Genomic DNA, 24,431 nt, shown 5'->3' with positions numbered 1-24,431 from the left:
TGTATTTATGTATATATGTTTGTACATATTTATTACTCTATTTATATATTTTACTTGTACATATCTATTCTATTTATTTTATTTGGTTAGTACGTTTGGTTTTGTTCTCTGTCTCCCCCTTTTAGACTGTGAGCCCGCTGTTGGGTCGGGACTGTCTCTGTATGTTGCCAACTTGGACTTCCCAAGGGCTTAGTACAGTGCTCTGCATACAGTAAGCGCTCAATAAATACGATTGATTGATTGATTAGGCCCAAAAGTCGGCTGAGAGATACTTTCTCTCAAAGTAGGCCCAAAAGTCGGTTGAGAGATAATGGTCGGGCTACTTCTGGAAGGGTCTGTGTTCTGCATTCATATTCACAATTCTGCGGTATTTGCCGTCAGATTGACAGAAGGGAAGAGCAAGCATGTTTCCTAGCTATTTTATTGTCCAGCGAGGCATTGGCTTAATAATAATAATAATAATAATAATGGCATTTATTAAGCGCTTACTATGTGCAGAGCACTGTTCTAAGCGCTGCGGGGGGGATACAAGGTGATCAAGTTGTCCCACGTTGGGGCTCACAGTCTTAATCCCCATTTTACAGATAAGGGAAATGAGGCCCAGAGAAGTGAAGTGACTTGCCCAAAGTCACCCAGCTGACAATTGGCGGAGCCGGGATTTGAACCCACGACCTCTGACTCCAAAGCCCGGGCTCTTTCCACTGAGCCACGCTGCTTCTCCGAAATAACCAACCCTTTTGGACTAGAAAGGGGGCTGCTCTCTATGCACATGGAAAATTGCGAGGGACAGTTGCGTCTAGGAGGCACGTTTTTGTTTCCATTCATTCATTCAATCATATTTATTGAGCGCTTACGGTGTGCAGAGCACTGTACTAAGCGCTTGGGAAGTACAAGTTGGCAACATATAGAGGCGATCCCTACCCAACAGTGGGCTCACAGTTTCCAGCACATCCGAGTTGGGACAACAGTCGCCTGGGAGTCAGGAGACCTGGGTTCTAGTCTGGTCTACCCTTCCCGCTGTGTGACCTCAGGCAGGCCACTTAACCTTTCTGAGCCTCAGTTTCCTCACCTGTAAAATGGGGGCGGTAACCTCCGCCTCTCCCCACCTCGCCGGGTTGGTGTGCGGACCGGTTGAGATGAGTAATGTGAAAGGGCTTTGGGAAATACCGTGTTCATTCATTCATTCAGTCGTATTTATTGAGCGCTTGCTCTGTGCAGAGCACTGTACTAAGCGCTCAGAAAGTTCAATTCGGCAACAGATGGAGACAATCCCTACCCAACAACAGGCTCACAGTTGGCAGCATAATTCACTGCCTTCCGGCTTGAATCGGGCAGGGCTAGTTTTTAATCAATCAGTCATATTTACTGAGCCCTCATTGTGCGTAGAACACTGTACTAAGCGCTTGGGAGAGTACGATATTAGTGAGTCGGCAGATGTGTTCCCCGATTTATTCTGATTTTTGATTGGTTCTTTCCAGCTCACAGGGCACTGGAGTTTTTCCATCTGGAGAGTGGGAGAGTGAACTACCGAGAGGTATAAACCCCGTTTTCTACTTTCTGGGCAGTTCTTCGTTTGGCTGCAAAACCAGGCAATTCAGTCGTGTATCAGAGGTCTTTCATTCGGTCGTGCATCAGAGCACAAATGATTTAATAATAATAGTAATAATGGCATTTATTAAACGCTTAGTATGTGCAAAGCACTGTTCTAAGCGCCAGGGAGGTTACAAGGCGATCAGGTTGTCCCACGGGGGGCTTACACTCTTCATCCCCATTTTACAGATGAGGTAACTGAGGCCCAGAGATGTTAAGTGACTTGCCCAAAGTCACACAGCTGGCAATTGGCGGAGTGGGGATTTGAACCCATGACCTCTGACTCCAAAGCCCGGGCTCTTTCCACTGAGCCACGGGTTTGTGAGGTTGCTCTTTTCTGTGTCCTATCCACCCCAGCACTTTTATATATTTGTACAGATTTATTAGTCTGTTCATTTTACTTGCACATATTTCCTATTCTGTTTATTTTGTTAATGATGTGCATCTAGCTATAATCCTATTTATTCCGACGGTTTTGACACCTGCCCACATGTTTTGTTTCGTTCTCCGTCACCCCCTTCTAGACTGTGAGCCCGTTGTCGGATAGGGACCGTCTCTAGATGTTGCCGACTTGGACTTCTCAAGCGCTTAGTACAGTGCTCTGCACACAGTCAGCGCTCAATAAATACGATTCAATGAATGAATGAATGAACTAAGAATTCAACATCACCAAGGCTTTGTTTCCAGAGCGACATATCTGCACAATTTAGGTGGATCTCTTCAAAGCTCCAGTACGAAAGCCAGGTTCCCGGCCTGGTCCTTTCATTCATTCATTGTCCTATTTATTGAGCGCTTACTGTGTGCAGAGCACTGTACTAAGCGCTTGCGCTCAATAAATACAATTCAATGAATGAACGAATGAACTACAAATTAAACATCACCAAGGCTTTGTTTCCCGAATGCCATATCTGCACAATTTAGGTGGATCTCTTCAAAGCTCCAGTACGAAGCTTGGTTCTTTCATTCATTCATTCATTCATTCAGTCGTATTTATTGAGCGCTTACTGTGTGCAGAGCACTGTAGTAAGCACTTGCGCTCAATAAATACAATTCAATGAATGAACGAATGAACTACGAATTAAACATCCCCAAGGCTTTGTTTCCCGAACGACATATCTGCACAATTTAGGTGGATCTCTTCAAAGCTCCAGTACGAGGCTTGGTTCTTTCATTCATTCATTCATTCATTCAGTCGTATTTATTGAGCGCTTACTGTGTGCAGAGCACTGTACTAAGCGCTTGCACTCAATAAATACGATTCAATGAATGAACGAATGAACTACGAATTAAACATCCCCAAGGCTTTGTTTCCCGAACGACATATCTGCACAATTCAGGTGGATCTCTTCAAAGCTCCAGTACGAGGCTTGGTTCTTTCATTCATTCAGTCAGTCGTATTTATTGAGCGCTTATTGTGTGCAGAGCACTGTACTAAGCTCTTGCTCTCAATAAATACGATTCAATGAATGAACGAATGAACTAAGAATTAAACATCCCCAAGGCTTTGTTTCCCGAACGACATATCTGCACAATTTAGGTGGATCTCTTCAAAGCTCCAGTACGAAGCTTGGTTCTTTCATTCATTCATTCATTCATTCAGTCGTATTTATTGAGCGCTTACTGTGTGCAGAGCACTGTAGTAAGCGCTTGCGCTCAATAAATACAATTCAATGAATGAACGAATGAACTACGAATTAAACATCACCAAGGCTTTGTTTCCCGAACGACATATCTGCACAATTTAGGTGGATCTCTTCAAAGCTCCAGTACGAGGCTTGGTTCTTTCATTCATTCATTCAGTCGTATTTATTGAGCGCTTACTGTGTGCAGAGCACTGTACTAAGCGCTTGCGCTCAATAAATACGATTCAATGAATGAACGAATGCACTACGAATTAAACATCACCAAGGCTTTGTTTCCCGAACGACATATCTGCACAATTTAGGTGGATCTCTTCAAAGCGAGGCTTTGTTCATTCATTCATTCATTCAGTCAGTCAGTCGTATTTATTGAGCGCTTACTGTGTGCAGAGCACTGTACTAAGCGCTTGGGAAGTACAAGGCGGCAACAAGTCGGTTCTCAACCCAAACCCCAGTTCGGGATGGGACTTAAGCCAAATCATTTAATCAGTCGATGGTCTCTGAGTGCGTACTTTATGCAGAACACTGTGCTAAGCACTTGGGAGAGGCCACGGTAGCAGATTTGGTAGATATGTTCCCTTCCCACAGAAACAGAAGGGCCTACTGGACAGAGCCCAGGCCTGAGAGCCAGGGGGACGTGAGTTCTAATCCCGGCTCCGCCGCTTGTCTGCTGTGTGACCCTGGGCAAGTCGTTTCGCCTCTCTGTGCCTCCGTTACCTCATCTGTAAAATGGGAGTTGAGACTGTGAGCCCCGAGTGGAACACAGACTGTGTCCATAACTTGTATCTACCCCAGCATTTTGTACCGTGCCTGGCACAGAGTAAGCGCTTAAAAAAAAGAGCTTCACATCATCAAAAATGCACCATTTTTGCTATTTTGAGTCCTAGAGAAGGGTGGAAGTTAAGCATTCTTGCCTAGTGCTTAGGAGAGCATAGTAAGCGCTTCATCAAAGAGAAGCAGCGTGGCTCGGCGGAAAGAGCCCGGGCTTTGGAGTCACAGGTCACGGGTTCAAATCCCGGCTCTGCCAATTGTCAGCTGGGTGACTTTGGGCAACTCACTTCACTTCTCTAGGCCTCAGTTCCCTCCTCTGTAAAATGGGGATGAAGACTGTGAGCCCCCCGTGGGACAACCTGATCACTTTGTAACCTCCCCAGCGCTTAGAACAGTGCTTTGCACATAGTAAGTGCTTAACAAATGCCATAATAATAATAATTATTATATATATTATGTATTATAATTATAGTATAATTATTATTATTATCAAATACCATTACTACTACCAATAAGAAGAGGTGCCCACTTGGCACCCAGTACAGTGCTCAGCACAAAGTGGGTGCTTTTTAAATGTTGCCATTCTCTCTCCCTGTCTCCTAGGGGTATTCGTATTTGTCACTTTGACTTTGTAATGTGTGAGGATTACACACGTGTAAGATGACACGTGTGTAATATGTAAGAATGCAAGGAGAAATGACTAGAAAAGGGTCAGTATTTGAGTTCTTACTGTTGTGCACTGTACTAAACGCTTGGAAGAGGACATTATAACGGATACTTTAGCTGTCCACAATGCGTTTTACAGTCTAGGGACGGGTCAGAGGGGGGTTCCTGCCTTCAGGGAGCTTTCAGTCTATCCTAGAAAGGAGCTTCCTTCCTATTGATCCCTGCTCCCTTCTTTTTCCTTCCTCAGCTCTTGCTGAAACACCAGGATGCGTATCAGGCCGGGAGCGTGTATCCTGACTCCTTTTATCCTCAGTTCTGCAAGCTAGGTGAGGCTGGGGTTCGTGATGAACAAATAACCATTAAAACTAAACGAAACAGAAGCCTTCCTGAGGATGGAGGGTTGGCACTTTGTGGTTGACTAACTTCTCTCCGGATTGAGAAGGGAGAGGCAGGGCGAGGGTTGGGAAGGGGAGAATTAAGAGCTCTCAGGAAGAGGGAAGCTTCCCGGCTTGGTTCTTTCATTCATTCATTCACTCATTGTCGTATTTATTATTATGATTTGGTTTTATCCTCTGATAAATCGGCGACGGGTAAAACCAAATCATAATAATAAATACGACAATGAGTGAATGAATGAATATGCACATAGTAAGCGCTTAACAAATACCGTTATTATTATTATTATTTGGTTTTACCAGTCGCCGATTTATCATCCTCTGATAAATCGGCGACTGGTAGAACCAAATAATAATAATAATAAAGCACTGTTCTAAGCGCTGGGGAGGTTACGCGGCGATCAGCTTGTCCCACGGGGGGGCTCACAGTTTTAATCCCCGTTTTACAGATGAGGGAACTGAGGCCCAGAGTGGTGAAGTGACTTGCCCAAAGTCACACAGCTAACAAGCGGCGGAGCCAGGATTTGAACCCATGACCCCTGACTCCCAAGCCTGGGCTCTTTCTCTTTATTTATCTTGTACATATCTATTCTATTTTATTTTGTAAATATGTTTGGTTTCGTTCTATGTCTCCCCCTTCTAGACTGTGAGCCCACTGCTGGGTAGGGACCGTCTCTATATGTTGCCAACTTGGACTTCCCAAGCGCTTAGTTCAGTGCTCTGCACACGGTAAGCGCTCAATAAATACGATTGATTGATTGATTTCCACTGAGCCACGCTGCTTCTCAAATCAGGAGAGCTGTATATATGTATATATGTGTATGCACCTGTATATATGTATATATGTTTGTACATTTTTATTACTCTATTTATTTATTTATTTTACTTGTACATATCTATTCTATTTATTTTATTTTGTTAGTATGTTTGGTTTTGTTCTCCTTCTCCCCCTTTTAGACTGTGAGCCCACTGCTGGGTAGGGACCGTCTCTATATGTTGCCAATTTGTACTTCCCAAGCGCTTAGTACAGTGCTCTGCACATAGTAAGCGCTCAATAAATACGATTGATGATGATTCCGTTTCACCCCGCCACCGCTTTTTTTCCCCCCCTTGGCAGGAAAATACCACGATGTGTCCGAAGACACCCACTGGGCTCCGTTTCTCAACGCCAGCGTCCATTACATCCGCAAAAACTTCCCTCTTCCCTGGGAGCAGGTAAAAGCCACCCCTGTTGTGGTTTCTGTGGCAACCGACAGAGCAGTGATGATGATGATGATGATGGTATCTGCTAAGCACTTACTATAGGCCAGGCACTGTACTAAGCGCTGGGATGGACACAAGCCAGCCAAGTTGGACACAGTCCCTGTCTCAAGTGGGGCTCACAGTCTCAATCCCCATTTTACAGATGAGGGAACTGAGGCACAAAGCAGTGAAGTCGCTTGACCAAGGATAGGCAGCAGACAGGTGGCGGAGCCAGGCTTAGAACTTGCGTGTATACGTACATATTTATTATTTTATTATTCTATTTATTAATGATTTCATCCTCATCAATCATCAATCATATTTGTTGAGCGCTTACTGTGTGCAGAGCACTGGACTAAGCGCTTGGGACGTACAAGTTGGCAACATAGAGAGACAGTCCCTACCCAACAGTGGGCTTACAGTCTAAAAGGGGGACAGAGAACAAAACCAAACATACTAACAAAATAGAATAAATAGAATAGAGCTATAATTATATTTATTTATATTGATGCTATTGGTGCCTGTCTATTTGTTTTCCGTCTGTCTCCCCCTTCTAGACTGTGAGCCCGTTGTCGGGTAGGGATTGTCTCTATTCGTTGTCGAACTGGACTTTCCAAGCGCTTAATACAGTGCTCTGCACACAGTAAGCGCTCAATAAATACGATTGAATGAACCCATGAGCTTCCAACTCCCAGGCCCGTGCTCTATCCACTCCCCCATCCTGCTTCTCAAAGGATTTCTCATCCCTTCCTTCCTCTCCCCCTCGTCCCCCTCTCCATCCCCCCCATCTTACCTCCTTCCCTTCCCCACAGCACCTGTATATATGTATATATGTTTGTACAGATTTATTACTCTATTTATTTATTTATTTATTTATTTTACTTGTACATATCTATTCTATTTATTTTATTTTGTTCGTATGTTTGGTTTTGTTCTCCGTCTCCCCCTTTTAGACTGTGAGCCCACTGTTGGGTAGGGACTGTCTCTATATGTTGCCAATTTGTACTTCCCAAGCTCTTAGTACAGTGCTCTGCACATAGTAAGCGCTCAATAAATACGATTGATGATGATGATGATGATCCCTGGTCTCTCCTTGGCTTTGAAAACACAGGCATCCTATTAATGGCTCAGTAATCCATTCTTTTCTGGGCCTTATCCGGGAAGTAGAAGCAGCGAGAAACAGCGTGGCTCAGTAGAAAGAGCCCGGGCTTTGGAGTCAGAGGTCACGGGTTCAAATCCCGGCTCCGCCGATTGTCAGCTGGGTGACTTTGGACACGTCACTTCACTTTTCTGGGCCTCAGTTTGCTCATCTGTGAGCCCCCCCGTGGGACAACCTGATCACCTTGTAACCTCCCCAGCGCTTAGAACAGTGTTTTGCACATATTAAGCGCTTAATAAATGCCATTATTATTATTATTATTATTATTATTATTATTATTATTAGAATGGAGACAAGTTCATTTGACCAGAATCGGGCATTCGTCACTGAAACCATCAGGCGATCGAAGAATTTCTCTCTCAACCGACTTCAGGAAAAATCATATAATTCTAACATCACCTCCAGCTTCCAGTCAGCCATGGGTGGGACACACCACAAGCGCTTAGTACGGTGCTCTGCACACAGTAAGCGCTCAATAAATATGACAATGAACCACAGGATTCACAGATCAACCTTTTTTTTAAAAAAAATTGTATTTGTCCAGCGCTTACTATGTGCCAGCCACTGTACTAAGCGCTGGGGTAGATACAAGCAAATCAGGTTGGACACGGTCCACGCCCCACACGGGGCTCACAGTCTTCACCCCCATTTTGCAGTGAGTCCCAGAGACGTGAAGTGACTTGCCTAAGGTCGCACAGCCGACGAGCGGCTGAGTGGGATTAGAACCCAGGACCTTCTGACTCCGGGGCCTGGGCTCTATCCACTAGGCCGTACTGCTTCTTAAACTTAATTTAACATCATAGTTGCTCAGCTCAGTCCCTCTCCTCAACCCTGGTCTTTGTGAGTTTGTTTTGGCGACTGTGTTTAGAGGTGATTGAACGGCAGTTTCTGACCCGGGCTGTTGAAATGAACCCGTTGACGCTTAACCATTAGTTGTTTCGATTTTTCAGTATTTAGGCACATTGCGGGCTGGGAATGTATCTACTAACTCTGTTCTGTTGTAGTTTCCCACTCGCCTAGCGCAGTGCTTTGCGCACAGGCGGTGCTCAGTAAGTACCATCGATTGATCGACCTACAACGTGGGCTGGTGGAAAGAGGATGGGCCTGGGAATCAAGAGATCTGGGTTCCAATTCGGACTCCACTGCCTGCCTGTTCTGTTCATCAGTTTCCTCGTCTAATAATAATAATAATGGCATTTGTTAAGCGCTTACTATGTGCAAAGCACTGTTCTAAGCGCTGGGGGGGGATACCAGGTGATCAGGCTGTCCCACTTGGGGCTCACGGTCTTAACCCCCATTTTGCAGATGAGGTAACTGAGGCTCAGAATAGTTAAATGACTTGCCCAGGGTCACACAGCAGACATGTGGTGGAGCCGGGATTAGAACCCATGACCTCAGGCTCCCAAGCCCGGGCTCTTTCCACTGAGCCATGCTGCTTCTCATCTGTAAAATAGAGATTCAGTGTCTGTTTTCCCTCCTGCTTAGTAATAATAGTAATAATAATAATAATAGCATTTATTAAGCACTTACTATGTCCAAAGCATTCATTCATTCATTCATTCATTCATTCGATCGTATTTATTCACTCACTCAATCGTATTTATTGAGCGCTTACTGCGTGCAGGGCACTGTACTAAGCGCTTGGGAAGTCCAAGTTGGCAACATATAGAGACGGTCCCGACCCAACAGTGGGCTCACAGTCTAGAAGGGGGAGACAGAGAACAAAACAAAACATAGTAAGAAAATAAAATAAGTAGAATAAATATGTATAAGTAAAGTAAATAGAGTAATAAATATGTACAAACATATACACATATATACAGGTGTTGTGGGGAAGGGAAGGAGGTAAGGTGGGGGGGATAGAGAGGGGCAGGAGGGGGAGAGGAAGAGTCACAAGGATATGGGTTCTAATCCCAGCTCCTCCACTTGTCTCCTCTGTGACTTTGGGTAAGTCACTTCACTTCTCCGTGCCTCAGTTCCCTCATCTGTAAAATGGAAATTTAGACTGTGAGCCCCGCGTAGCACAGGGACCGTGTCCAACCCGACTAGCCTGGCTCGGTCCCAGCACTTAGTACAGTGCCTGGCACAGAGTAAGCGCTAAAGCGTGGCTCAGTGGAAAGAGCCCGGGCTTTGGAGTCAGAGGTCATGGGTTCAAATCCCGGCTCCGCCGATTGTCAGCTGGGTGACTCTGGGCAAGTCACTTCACTTCTCTGGGCCTCAGTTGCCTCATCTGTAAAATGGGGATTAAGACTGTGATGACGATCATGGTATTTGTTAAGCACTTACTATCAATCAATCATATTTGTTGAGCGCTTACTGTGTGCAGAGCACTGTACTAAGTGCTTGGGAAGTACAAGTTGGCAACATATAGAGACAGTCCCTAACCAACAGTGGGATGTGCAAAGCACTGTTCTAAGCGCTGGGGAGAATACACAGTGATCAGATTGTCCCACGTGGGGCTCACAGTCTCTATCCCCATTTTACAGATGAGGTAACCGAGGCCCAGAGAAATTAAGTGACTTGCCCAAAGTCACCCAGCTGACAGCTGGCAGAGCCGGGATTTGAACCCACGACCTCTGACTCTCAAGCCCATGCTCTTTCCTTTGAGCCATGCTGCTTCTCTGTGAGCCCCCCCGGGGGACAACCTGATCAATCAATCAATCAATCGTATTTATTGAGCGCTTACTATGTGCAGAGCACTGTACTAAGCGCTTGGGAAGTACAAATTGGCAACACATAGAGACAGTCCCTACCCAACAGTGGGCTCACAGGCTGATCACCTTGTAACCTCCCCAGCGCTTAGAACTGTGCTTTGCACATAGTAAGCGCTTAACAAATGCCATTATTATTATTATTATTGATTAAAAAATGGCACAAAACAATAAAATACCTGACTCGAAGCGCGGATTGTCGTCGGACAGGAGACCGAGAAGCTGGTGGCTTTCCTCTTTGGCATTTCTTCCCACCTGGTGGCAGATGTGAGCTGGCATGGCCTTGGCATTGAGCAGGGATTCTTGAGGACCATGGGAGCGGTGAGTATATGTTCGCCTGGCATCAATCAATCGTATGTATTTATTGAGCGCTTACTGCGTGCAGAGCACTGTACTAAGCAATGGTATCCTTGGTATCGTTACCGCGGTGTCATCACCCACTGGCTTCATCGTTATCATCAATACAGACAGGCCTTGATTGCAAATCTCCCCTTCGTTGGGAAAGGAAAAAAAAAATCTCGGACGGTGACCACTGGCCTTTCTCTCTGAGTTTCCCTCCTGCCATTATATAATAATAATAATGGCATTTATTAAGCTCTTACTATGTGCAAAACATCATTCTAAGGTGATCAGGTTGTAGGGCTCACAGTCTTACCCCCATTTTACAGATGAGGGAACTGAGGCAAAGAGAAGTTAAATGACTTGCCCAAAGTTACATTCATTCATTCAATTGTATTTGTTGAGTGCTTACTGTGTGCAGAGCACTGTACTAAGCAATGGTATCATTGGTATCGTTACCGCGGTGTCATTGCTCTCACCCACTGGCTTCGTCGTTATCATCAATACAGACAGGACTTGATTGCAAATTTCCCCTTTGTTGGGAAAGGAAAAAAAAATCTCGGACGGTGACCAGTGGCCTTTCTCTCTGAGTTTCCCTCCTGCCATTATATAATAATAATAATAATAATGGCATTTATTAAGTGCTTACTATGTGCAAAACACCGTTCTAAGCACTGGGGAGGTTACAAGGTGATCAGGTTGTGGGGCTCACAGTCTTAACCCCCATTTTACAGATGAGGGAACTGAGGCAAAGGGAAGTTAAATGACTTGCCCAAAGTTACATTCATTTATTCATTCATTCAGTCGTATTTGTTGAGTGCTTACTGCATGCAGAGCACTGTACTAAGCAATGGTATCATTGTTATCGTTACCGCGGTGTCATTGCTCTCACCCACTGGCTTCGTCGTTATCATCAATACAGACAGGCCTTGATTGCAAATTTCCCCTTTGTTGGGAAAGGAAAAAAAAAAATTTCGGACGGTGACCACTGGCCTTTCTCTCTGAGTTTCCCTCCTGCCATTATATAATAATACTAATGGCATTTATTAAGCACTTACTATGTGCAAAACATCATTCTAAGCCCTGGGGAGGTTACAAGGTGATCAGGTTGTGGGCCTCACAGTCTTAACCCCCATTTTACAGATGAGGGAACCGAGGCAAAGGGAAGTTAAATGACTTGCCCAAAGTCACATTCATTTATTCACTCATTCAGTCATATTTGTTGAGCGCTTACTGTGTGCAGAGCACTGTACTAAGCGCTTGGGAAGTACAAGTTGGCAACATATAGAGACGGTCCCTACCCAACAAGGAGCTCACAGTCTAGTCTCTGAGCTGAGAGACTCACAATTGTCACACAGCTAACAGTTGGCGGAGCCGGGATCTGATATATCTGATCAAAGCTAGGCATAGATTTATTATTATTTATTCACCCCACCCTCACTGCACTTACGTACATATACATTATTTATCTATATGCACGCCTGTCTCCCCCTCTAAACTCTAATCTCCTTTTGGGCAGGGAACGCATCTTCCAACTCTGTTGTACTAGCCTTTCCCAAGCGCTTAGTACGGTGCTCTGCTCAATAAATACGATTGAATGAAATGTGTTTTTCATTTTCCTTAGATTGATTTTCATGGCTCTTACATTGACGCTCATCGAGCTGGAGATTTTGGTATGTTTCATTTGCCTCTCTGATCCTTGCCTGTCGCTGCTCTTCTCCGTTTCTAATCCCACCCTTCCCAACCGACTGTCACCAAATCATGTCACTCTTCCTCTTTCCCATATGTATTCATTTAGAGATGTCCATATCCTCAGCTCTTGTGTTGAAAAACCCTGTGGATATTTCTTTTTCTTGCTTGGTAGAGTAAAAGCTTCTTGAGGGCAGGAATCCTGTGGAGAAAAACCTAATGGATATTTCTTTCTCTTTCTTGGTAGAGTAAAAACTTCTTGTGGGCAGGAATCCTGTGGAGAAATACCTAATGGATATTTCTTTTTCTTTCTTGGTAGAGTAAAAACTTCTTGTGGGCAGGAATCCTGTGGAGAAAAACCTAATGGATGTTTCTTTTTCTTTCTTGGTAGAGTAAAAACTCTTGTGGGTAGGAATCCTGTGGAGAAAAACCTAATGGAGATTTTTTTCTCTTTCTTGGTAGAGTATAAACTTCTTGTGGGCAGGAACCCTGTGTAGAAAAACCTAATGGATATTTCCTTTTCTTTCTTGGTAGAGTAAAAACTTCTTGTGGGCAGGAATTCTGTGTAGAAAAACCTAATGGAGATTTCTTTTTCTTTCTTGGTAGAGTAAAAACGTATTGTGGGCAGGAATCCTGTGGAGAAAAACCTAATGGATATTTCTTTTTCTTTCTTGGTAGAGTAAGAACGTCTTGTGGGCAGGAATCCTGTGGAGAAAAACCTAATGGATATTTCTTTTTCTTTCTTGGTAGAGTAAAAACTTCTTGTGGGCAGGAACCCTGTGGAGAAAAACCTAATGGATATTTCTTTCTCTTTCTTGGTAGAGTAAAAATGTCTTGTGGGCAGGAATCCTGTGGAGAAAAACCTAATGGATATTTCTTTTTCTTTCTTGAGTAAAAACTTCTTGTGGGCAGGAACCCTGTGGAGAAAAACATAGTGGAGATTTCTTTTTCTTTCTTGGTAGAGTAAAAACTTCTTGAGGGCAGGAATCCTGTGTAGAAAAACCTAATGTATATTTCCTTTTCTTTCTTGGTAGAGTAAAAACTTCTTGTGGGCAGGAATTCTGTGTAGAAAAACCTAATGGAGATTTCTTTTTCTTTCTTGGTAGAGTAAAAACGTATTGTGGGCAGGAATCCTGTGGAGAAAAACCTAATGGATATTTCTTTTTCTTTCTTGGTAGAGTAAAAACTTCTTGTGGGCAGGAATCCTGTGGAGAAAAACCTAATGGAGATTTCTTTTTCTTGGTAGAGTAAAAACTTCTTGTGGGCAGGAATTCTGTGGCGAAAAACCTAATGGAGATTTCTTTTTCTTTCTTGTTAGAATTAAAAACTTCTTGTGGTAGGAATCCTGTGGAGAAAAACCTAATGGATATTTCTTTTTCTTTCTTGGTAGAGTAAAAACTTCTTGTGGGCAGGAACCCTGTGGAGAAAAACCTAATGGAGATTTCTTTTTTTTTCTTGGTAGAGTAAAAACTTCTTGTGGGCAGGAATCCTGTGGAGAAAAACCTAATGGATATTTCTTTTCCTTTCTTGGTAGAGTAAAGTCTTCTTGTGGGCAGGAATCCTAGACCATAAGCTCATTGTAGGCAGGGAATGTGTTTATTGTTGTACTCTCCCAAGCGCTTAGTACAGTCCTCTGCACACAGTAAGTGCTCAATAAATACAACTGATTGGGCAGAACTATGGCATTTGCATCTCATCTCATGTATCACCCAAGCATTTAGAACAGTGTATTGCACTCGGTAGGTATCTGATATTATTAATAGCATTTTGTGAGCACCTACTTTATGCAGAGCACTGTGTTCAGTGCTCAGAAGGGTACACTAGAGTTGAGACATGATCCATGCCATCCAGGGGTTTGCAATCTAGCAGGAAAAACTGATACTAAAATAAGATACCGGGAGGGGAAAGCAATATTGTTGAAAGATAGGGACATAAGAGCTGTGGGAGTAGGGTGAGTAACTAAGAGCTCACCTCCCATACCAGTAGCAAGCAGTAAACTGATAATAATTGTAGCATTAAGGGCTTACTATGTGCCAAGCACTGTTCTAAGCGCTGAGGTAGACACAAGATAATCAGGGTGTCCCTCGTGGGGCTCACAGTCTTCATCCCCATTTGACAGACGAGGGAACTGAGGCCCAGGGAAGTGAAGTGACTTGCCCAGGGTCACGCAGCAGACAAGCGGCAGAGCCGGGATTAGAACCCACGTCCTCTGACTCCCAAGTCCGGGCTCTTGTCACTAATTCATTCAATCGTATTTATTGAGCGCTTACTGTGTGCAGAGCACTGTACTAAGCGCTTGGGAAGTACAAGTTGGCAACGTATAGAGACGGTTCCTACCCAACAGCGGGCTCACAGTCTCACAGTCACAGTGTAATATGTGCCGCTTCTCTAGTCCCCTGCCACCCTCCCTGCTTTGGCTTCCGCTCTAAATTCTGGAAACTTCCGAAGTTTTATGATGGAACCACTCCTGTCAGGTCAGATCACGACTATTGTAATTCTCCTGTGGACTTAGAGAAGCAACGTGGCCTTGTGGAAAGAGCCGGGAGTCAGAGAACCTGGGTTTTGATTCTGGCTCCGCCGCTCACCTGCCGTGGGGCCTTGGGTGAGTCATTTCACTTCCCGGTGCCTCAGTTCCCTCATCTGTAAAATGGGGATTTGATGATCAATCAATCAATCAATCAATCGTATTTATTGAGCGCTTACTGTGTGCAGAGCACTGTACTAAGCGCTTGGGAAGTCCAAGTTGGCAACATATAGAGACGGCCCCGACCCAACAGTGGGCTCACAGTCTAGAAGGGGGAGACAGAGAACAAAACCGAACTTATTAACAAAATAAAATAAATAGAATAGATATGTACAAGTGAAATAGAGTACTTAATATGTATATACATATATGCAGGTGCTGTGGGGAAGGGAAGGAGGTAAGATGGGGGGGATGGAGAGGGGGAGGAGGGGGAGAGGATGATGATGATGATGATGATGGCATTTTTTAAGCGCTTACTCTGTGCAAATCGCTGTTCTAAGCGCTGGGGAGGTTACAAGGCGATCAGGTTGTCCCACGGGGAGCTCACAGTCTTAATCCCCATTTGACAGATGAGGTCACTGAGGCCCAGAGAAGTGAAGTGACTTGCCCAAAGTCACCCAGCTGACAGTTGGCGGAGCCGGGATTTGAACCCATGACCTCTGACTCCAAAGCCCGGGCTCTTTCCACCGAGCCACGCTGCTTCTCAATACCATTCTCCCTTCTCCATGGATTGTGAGCCCCCCCGGGATCTGATTTTCTCGCATCTACTCAAGCACTTAGTACAGTGCCTGGTACATAGTAAGCACTTGACAAACACCATAAGAAAAAAAAAAGACAACAAACTGAGAGGCAATCCATTGCTGCCACTCCCTTAATTAATTAATTAATGATGGTATTTGTTAAGCGCTTACTATGTGCAAAGCCCTGTTCTAAGTGCTGAGCAGTTCCCAAGCTGTTCCCTGTTCCAAACTATCACAGCCTTTCCCACCTTTTTAATAATAGAAATAATATTTGTTTAGCACTTGCTATGTGCCAATTATTATATTAAGTACTGGGGTAGATACAGGATAATCCGGTTAGACACACTCTCTGTCCCACATGGGGCTCACAGTCTGAGGAAGGAGAACAGGTATTTCATTCCCATTTACAGGTGAGGACGCTGAAGCGCAGAGAAGTTAAGTAATAATTAATGATAATAATAATAATAATGACATTTATTAAGTGCTTACTATGCTTTGCACATAAGCGCTGGGGGGGGATACAAGGTAGTTAAGTTGTCCCACGCGGGGCTCACAGTCTTCATCCCCATTTTCCAGATGAGGTAACTGAGGCCCAGAGAAGTGAAGTGACTTTCCCAAAGTCACACAGCTGACAAGTGGTGGAGCTGGGATTTGAACCCATGACCTCTGACTCCAAAGCCCTGGCTCTTTCCACTGAGCCACGCTGCTTCTAATTAATAATTAGAATAATAATAATAATAATTGCGTTATTAGGTGCTTACTATGTATCGAGCACTTTACTAAGCACTAGGGGAGATACGAGATGATCTGTGCGACTTTGGGGAAGTCACTTAACTTCTCTGGGCCTCAGTTCCCTCATCTGTAAAATGGGGATGAAGACTGTGAGTCGTGGGACAACCTGATTACCTTGTATCTACCCCAGCGCTTAGAACAGTGCCTTGCACATAGTAAGCGCTTAACAAATACCAACATTATTATTATTATTATTATTATTATTATTATTGTCCCCCATGGGGCTCACAGCCTCCGTGGGAGGGAGGACAGTTATTCATTCATTCATTCATTCAATCATATTTATTGAGCGCTTACTGTGTGCAGAGCACTGTACTAAGCGCTTGGGAAGTCCAAGTCGGCAACATCTAGAAACGGTCCCTACCCAACAGCGGGCTCACAATCTAGAAGGGGGAGACAGACAACCAAACAAAACATGTTAACAAAATAAAATAAAATAATCACATCCACATTTTGGGGTCGAGGAAACTGAAACCCAGAGGAGTGAAGTGATTTTAGACTGTGAGCCCACTGTTGGGTAGGGACCGTCTCTATATGTTGCCAATTTGGACTTCCCAAGCACTTAGTCCAGTGCTCTGCACACAGTAAGCGCTCAATAAATACGACTGATTGATTGATTGATTTGCCCAAAGTCACACAGCAGGCTGGTGGCGGTCAGGATTAGAACCCAGGTCCTCTGGCTCCTTCCACCTGCCTAAAGGTTGAAGAAGGTCGCTCTTGGTTTCAGCTACCACTTCGCCTGGCTCCCTACTCATTTGGAGAAACCAAACCGGAGTTGGACCGAAATCGGTTACCGTGGGAACCACATCCATTCCCCGGGTAGGGACCCGAGGACAAATAAAGCGATGTTTGAGTTGTTGCTAACTCATTAACGCAGAGCCTGAATTGTTTCTCTCCCCTTCTAGGAGGAGATGTGCTGAGCCAGTTCGAGTTTAATTTTAATTACCTCTCCCGGGACTGGTAAGACCAATATTACTTTAAATATGCGGCCCGGGTCTTCACGGAATCCGGTGGCTGTGAGCCCACTGTTGGGTAGGGACTGTCTCTATATGTTGCCAACTTGGACTTCCCAAGCGCTTAGTACAGTGCTCTGCACACAGTAAGCGCTCAATAAATACGATTGATGATGATGATGATGATGATGAGCCCAGACTGAGCCCCTTCCTTCCTCTCCCCCTCGTCCCCCTCTCCATCCCCCCATCTTACCTCCTTCCCTACCCCAAAACACCTGTATATATGTATATATGTTTGTACATATTTATTACTCTATTTATTTATTTATTTTACTTGTACATATCTATTCTATTTATTTTATTTTGTTAGTATGTTTGGTTCTGTTCTCTGTCTCCCCTTTTAGACTGTGAGCCCACTGTTGGGTAGGGACTGTCTCTATATATTGCCAATTTGTACTTCCCAAGCGCTTAGTACAGTGCTCTGCACACAGTAAGTGCTCAATAAATACGACTGATGATGATGATGATGGCTCTCCTGCCTCCCTGTGAGCCCACTGTTGGGTAGGGACTGTCTCTATGTGATGCCAATTTGTACTTCCCAAGCGCTTAGTACAGTGCTCTGCACATAGTAAGCGCTCAATAAATATGATTGATTGATTGATTGATTGATTGATGCTTTCTCGGAGAGCTGAATGGGCAGGATTCAAAGGCGACTTCAGCTGGAAGCGACAAACTGCTTTAGAAAAATGTCCCGGTTAATCGTTAATCTCCCGTCAGATGGGCAGACTCAAATCTCTTGACTTCCCCTCTTTCAACCATTCATTTTTGGAATTAGAGCTGTTATTAGGGGAGAACGTCCAAGATGACTCCCGCAAAATCTGCTGGATGGCAGCAGCTAACTCTTGGTTTTTTTTACGGTATTTGTTAAGCATTTACTATGTGCTCTGCACGCAGTAAGCGCTCAATAAATACGATTGAATGAATGAATGCGCCAGGCACTGTTCTAAGCGCCGGGGGAGATACAAGGTCATCAGGTTGGACACGGTCCATGTCCCCTGTGGGGCTCACAGTCTCAATCCTCATTTTACGGATGAGGGAACTGAGGCCCAGAGATGTCAAGGTGACAGAGCAGAGCGGCGGAGCCAGGATTAGAAAGAACCCCCTGGGTTGGTTCTATTGACTGGAGCGGTAATAAGCATAACCCAAGCATCTGAAACTTAGAAACAGGCATTATGGACATTTTTAGAGCACTTTTTCCTAACATTTAACTCCATTTACACATTTCTGGAGGAAAAGATCACTTTTTAACTTTGACTTTTAACTTTTTAAGTGACTTTTAAAAGTCACTTTTTAGACTGCGAGCCCACTGTTGGGTAGGGACGGTCTCTATATGTTGCCAACTTGTACTTCCCAAGTGCTTAGTACAGTGCTCTGCACACAGTAAGTGCTCAATAAATAAGACTGATTTTTAAGAACCAGAGAATACCCACACGCACACACACAAAAAATATCTCTCTCTCTCTCCAATATTGTGTTGCCATGTTTGGTGTTTGCAGCTCCTGGTATTTGTTCTCACTTTTGCCTCCTTATCTTTCGATCCTTCTTAAACTTTACCTCAAAGAGAACCACTCCGTTCCTGACTGCCATGGGCCACGCTGGTCTATTTGCTTCGGTTGATACCCAGATTTTTCTTTTTTCTTTATTTTTTAACAGTATTTAAGCATTAACTAAGCGCCAGGCTCCAAACCAGGTGCTGGGGTAGATCTCCCCCTTCTAGACTGTGAGCCCACTGTTGGGTAGGGACTGTCTCTATATGTTGCCAACTTGTACTTCCCAAGCGCTTAGTACAGTGCTCTGCACACAGTAAGTGCTCAATAAATACGATTGATTGATTGATTGATGATAATAATAATAATAATTGTGGTATTTAAGTGCTCACTCTATGCCAGGAACTGTAATAATAATAATGGCATTTATTAAGCACTTACTGTGTGCAAAGTACTATTCTAAGCACTGGGGAGGTTACAAGGTGATCAGGTTGTCCCACGGAGGGCTCACAGTCTTAATCCCCATTTCACAGATGAGGTAACTGAGGCCCAGAAAAGTGAAGTGACTTGCCCAAAGTCACACAGCTGACAATTGGCAGAGCTGTACTAAGTGCTGGGATAGATACAAGATATTCGGGTTGGACACAGTCCCTGTTCCACATGGGGCTCCGAGTCTGAATCCCCATTTCACGGATGAGGTAGTGACTTGGCCAAGGTCACTCAGCAGACGAGTGGCGGAGCCAGGATTAGAACCCAGGTTCTTCGACTCCCAGTCCCGGGCTTTATCCACTAGGCCATGAAACTTCTCCTGCATCCGACAGCTTCCCGATACAGACTTGATAATACTTGTCCAATAAAAGAATATTCTGAGGAAGTTGGAGTGGTTCACTTATTTTATTTTATTTTAATTTTATTATTTTATTTTATTTTATTTCATTTCATTTCATTTTATTTTATTTTGTTAGTATGTTTGGTTTTGTTCTCTGTCTCCCCCTTTTAGACTGTGAGCCCACTGTTGGGTAGGGACTGTCTCCAGATGTAGCCAACTTGTACTTCCCAAGCGCTTAGTCCAGTGCTCTGCACACAGTAAGCGCTCAATAAATACGATTGACTGATTGATTGATTGATTGTTCCTCTATTTATTTTGTTAATGCTGTGCATCTAGCTTTAATTCTATTTGTTCTGACGACTTGACACCCGTCCACATGTTTTGTTTTGTTGTCTGTCCCCCCCTTCTAGACTGTGAGCCCGCTGTTGGGTAGGGACCGTCTCTAGATGTTGCCGACTTGTACTCCCCGAGCGCTTAGTACAGTGCCCTGCACACAGTAAGCGCTCAATAAATACGACTGAGTGAATGAATTTACCACTCAGTTCCTCTATCCTGGAGGTTGGTATAGGCAGGGAACGCACCTGCTAATTCCGTCGCCTCGCAGCCTTCCAAGCGCTTAGTTCGGTGCTCCGCACGTAGTACGTGCTCAATAAATACAATTGATTGGCTGGTTTATCAATCAATCAATCAATCAATCGTACTTATTGAGTGCTTAAGCACTGTACTAAGCGCTTGGGAAGCCCAAGCTGGCAACATCTAGAGACAGTCCCTACCCAACAGCGGGCTCCCAGTCTAGGAGGGGGAGACGGAGAACGAAACAAAACATATTAACAAAATAAAATAAATAGAATAGATACGGACAAGTAAAATAAATAAATATAGTTTATTTATTATTTATTTATTTTATTCCTGATTTAGCAGGAAAGCTGGAAATTGTACTTTTCTCTCATTGCCCTGTGCTTCTCAGGTACGTTCCCGTCAGAGATCTGATAGGGATATACAAGGAACTCTACGGACGAGAGAGAGTCATTACCGAAGATGTAATTGTCGACTGCACGTATCTTCAGTTTTTGGAATTGTAAGTAGGCCCCCAATGACCTAATTTTCTCCGGGAAAACAGATTTACTCTTCAGTAGATTCTCTAGAATCACACGCTCCCCCCACGCCCCCAGCCTAGCTATACGGTGGGCTACCAAATCCATCAATCGAGATTATATATGGGGATTTCTTCTGTAAAATGGGGATTAAGATCACAGTCTTAATCCCCAATCTGATCACCTTGTAACCTCCCCGGCGCTTAGAACAGTGCTTTGCACATAGTAAGCACTTAATAAATGCCATTATTATTATTATTATTATATAGTGAGCGCCTACCGTTTGCAGAGCACTGTAATAAGCACCTGGGCGACTCCGCAGACCTGATTCTAGACTGTTAGGCCAGTGTGGGCAGGGAATTGTCTCTCTTTATTGCTGAATTGTACTTTTCAAGCGCTTAGCATAGGGCTCTGCGCTACCGTAAGCGCTCAGTGAATACGACTGAATGAATGATTCCCACCTTCAAGGGCTTTGTAGTCTAGTGGGAACTACGTGTTCCCAACTTATGTTGCCAACTTGTACTTCCCAAGCGCTTAGTACAGTGCTTTGCACACAGTAAGCGCTCAATAAATACGATTGATTGATTGATAGTGGGACAACTGGGGGAGGTATCTATTGGATGATTTGTGCTGGATTTTCCACTTATCACAATTTTGGGATCAAGATTGCCATTTCCGTTTCAGGTTCGGAGAGACGCTGGCCGTGTCCAAGGTAATAGCCCGATCCCAGGAGAAAATTCCAATCCCAAGCATCCCGGGGATTCGGCCCATACCTCTCTTCCCCCTTTCTCTCCCTCAGCTTTACCCAACCATCGCCAGAAAATCACCGTTCCTGGTGGACCAGTTCCAGGAGTATTTTCTCGGCGGGATGGACGACATGGCATTTTGGTCCAACAATATTTTCCATCTAATGGGCCGTATGTTGGAGAATGGGACCAGGTGAGGGTTGTGGGGGTGTTTTTTAACTGGTATTTAAACACTTTTTGCCAGGCGTTGTACTAAGCACTGGGGCAGAAACAAGATAATCAGGTAGAAACAGTCCACACCCCATCATCAATCGTATTTATTGAGCGCTTACTGTGTGCAGAGCACTGTACTAAGCATTTTAATTGCCATGTTATGGATGAGGGAACTGAGGCACAGAGAAATGTGACTTGCCCAAGGTCGCCCAGCAGACAAATGGTGGAGGTGGAATTAGAACTCGAGTCCTTACGACCGCCAGGCCCCTTCCATATCAACTAGCTCTTCCTCTGTTTCTTGCGTGCTTTCTACTAGAGAAGCAGCGTGGCTCAGTGGGAAGAGCCCGGGCTTTGGAGTCCGAGGTCATGGGTTCGAATGCCAGCTCCGCCACTTGTCAGCTGGGTGACTTTGGGCAAGCCACTTCACTTCTTGGGGCCTCAGTTCCCCATCTGGAAAATGGGGATGAAGACTGTGAGCCCCCCGTGGGACAACCCAATCACCTTGTTACCGCCCCAGCGCTTAGAAGAGTGCTTTGCACGTAGTAAGCGCTTAGTAAATGCCATTATTATTATTATTATTATACAGAGATTGCACTGTCCCTGAAAACCCTCTGTTCATCGCGTGCGGAGGAAAGCCCGGGGGCTCTCTTGGGTGAGTAGACTTGGAGGATGAGGCTGACCCGTGGGTCATCATATGCTTGATCTGTCTTTCAGTAGTGAGGATGGACTGCACTGAACCATCCCCACTCTCTCGCCGGGTCCTTCTGGGGAAGCAGCGTGTTTTTGTGGAAAGAGCACGGGCCTGTATTTTGTAAAGTGCTTACTACGTGTCAAGCACTCTGCTGGATACTGGGGTAATAATGATAATAATAATAATAATGATGGCATTTATTAAGTGCTTACTATGTGCAAGGCACTGTTCTAAGCGCTGGGGGTGTACAGGGTGATCAGGTTGTCCCACGGGGGGCTCACAATCTTCCTCCCCACTTTACAGATGAGGTGACGGAGGTACAGAGAGGTGACTTGCCCAACGTCACACAGGAGACCAATTCATTCATTCAGTCGTGTTTATTGAGCGCTTACTGTGTGCAGAGCCCTGGACTAAGCGCTTGGGAAGTCCAAGTTGGCAACATATGGAGACGGTCCCTACCCAACAATCAATCAATCAATCAATCAATCGTATTTATTGAGCGCTTACTGTGTACAGAGCCCTGGACTAAGCACTTGGGAAGTCCAAGTTGGCAACATATAGACGGTCCCTACCCAACAATCAGTCAATCAATCGTATTTATTGAGCGCTTACTGTGTGCAGAGCCCTGGACTAAGCGCTTGGGAAGTCCAAGTTGGCAACATATAGAGACGGTCCCTACCCAACAATCAATCAATCAATCAGTCGTATTTATTGAGCGCTTACTGTGTGCAGAGCCCTGGACTAAGCGCTTGGGAAGTCCAAGTTGGCAACATATAGAGACGGTCCCTACCCAACAATCAATCAATCAATCAATCAATCAATCATATTTATTGAGTGCTTACTGTTTGCAGATCCCTGGACTAAGCGCTTGGGAAGTCCAAGTTGGCAACATATAGACGGTCCCTACCCAACAATCAGTCAATCAATCGTATTTATTGAGCGCTTACTGTGTGCAGAGCCCTGGACTAAGCGCTTGGGAAGTCCAAGTTGGCAACATATAGAGACGGTCCCTACCCAACAATCAATCAATCAATCAGTCGTATTTATTGAGCGCTTACTGTGTGCAGAGCCCTGGACTAAGCGCTTGGGAAGTCCAAGTTGGCAACATATAGAGACGGTCCCTACCCAACAATCAATCAGTCGTATTTATTGAGCGCTTACTGTGTGCAGAGCCCTAGACTAAGCGCTTGGGAAGTCCAAGTTGGTGACATATAGAGATGGTCCCTACCCAACAATCAATCAATCATTCGTATTTATTGAGCGCTTATTGCGTGCAGAGCACTGGACTAAGTGCTTGGGAAGTACAAGTTGCTCTGCACACAGTAAGCGCTCAATAAATGTGAAAGAATGAATGAATGGAAGTCCAAGTTGGCAACATATAGAGACGGTCCCTACCCAACAGCGGGCTCACAGTCTAGAAGGGGGAGACAGAGAACAAAACCAAACATATTAACACAATAAAATAAATGGAATAGATATGTACAAATAAAATAAATAAATAAATAAAGTACTAAATACGTACAAACATATATACATATATACAGGTGCTGTGGGCTCACAGTCTAGAAGGGGGAGACAGAGAACAAAACAAAACATATTAACAAAATAAAATAAATAGAATAAATATGTACCAATAAAATAAATAGAGTAATAAATATGTACAAAGATATAGTCATATATACAGGTGCTGTGGGGAGGGGAAGGAGGTAAGGCGGGGGGGGATGGAGAAGGGGAGGAGGGGACTCAGTCTGGAAAGGAAAATGGCAGAGCTGGGTTCGAATCTGCCTCCTTTCCACAAAACCTCGCTGCTTCCTGCTGTGTGACCTTGGGCAAGTCACTTAACTTCTCTGGGCCTCAGTTTCCTCCCCTGTACCTTGGGAATTCAATAAATACCTGTTCTCCCTCCCCCTTGGACTCTGAGCCCTGGGTAGGACCGGTTCTGTTTCCAATCTGATTATTTTGAATCAATCCCAGGGTTTAGTTCAGAACTTCTAGACTGGGAGCCCACTGTTGGGTAGGGATCGTCTCTAGATGTTGCCAACTTGGACTTCCCAAGCGCTTAGTACAGTGCTCAGCACACGGTAAGCGCTCAATAAATAC

General features: G+C 44.5%; 1 protein-coding gene across 3 annotated transcripts in view; it reads left to right on the top strand.

Moving 5' to 3' along the window:
• Positions 1 to 24,431, top strand: part of GPLD1 (glycosylphosphatidylinositol specific phospholipase D1) — a 50,669-nt gene that overhangs the window by 1,523 nt on the left and 24,715 nt on the right. For 2 of the 3 annotated variants that reach the window (XM_038771333.1, XM_038771332.1), the window contains exons 2-11: positions 1,479 to 1,534; positions 4,915 to 4,993; positions 6,180 to 6,277; positions 10,385 to 10,495; positions 12,138 to 12,186; positions 17,164 to 17,218; positions 20,555 to 20,665; positions 21,366 to 21,393; positions 21,481 to 21,620; positions 22,227 to 22,292. In XM_038771333.1, coding sequence (XP_038627261.1) covers positions 1,479 to 1,534; positions 4,915 to 4,993; positions 6,180 to 6,277; positions 10,385 to 10,495; positions 12,138 to 12,186; positions 17,164 to 17,218; positions 20,555 to 20,665; positions 21,366 to 21,393; positions 21,481 to 21,620; positions 22,227 to 22,292 — 793 coding nt within the window. The remainder of the gene's footprint in view (positions 1 to 1,478; positions 1,535 to 4,914; positions 4,994 to 6,179; positions 6,278 to 10,384; positions 10,496 to 12,137; positions 12,187 to 17,163; positions 17,219 to 20,554; positions 20,666 to 21,365; positions 21,394 to 21,480; positions 21,621 to 22,226; positions 22,293 to 24,431) is intronic. The other variant, XM_038771334.1, reaches the window with a different exon arrangement.

This window comes from Tachyglossus aculeatus, chromosome X2 (assembly GCF_015852505.1).
Source record: "Tachyglossus aculeatus isolate mTacAcu1 chromosome X2, mTacAcu1.pri, whole genome shotgun sequence".
In the NCBI taxonomy this organism is placed as follows: domain Eukaryota; kingdom Metazoa; phylum Chordata; class Mammalia; order Monotremata; family Tachyglossidae; genus Tachyglossus; species Tachyglossus aculeatus.
The sequence above is the reverse complement of the archived record's forward strand: the minus strand, read 5'-3'. Positions and strand labels throughout refer to the sequence as shown.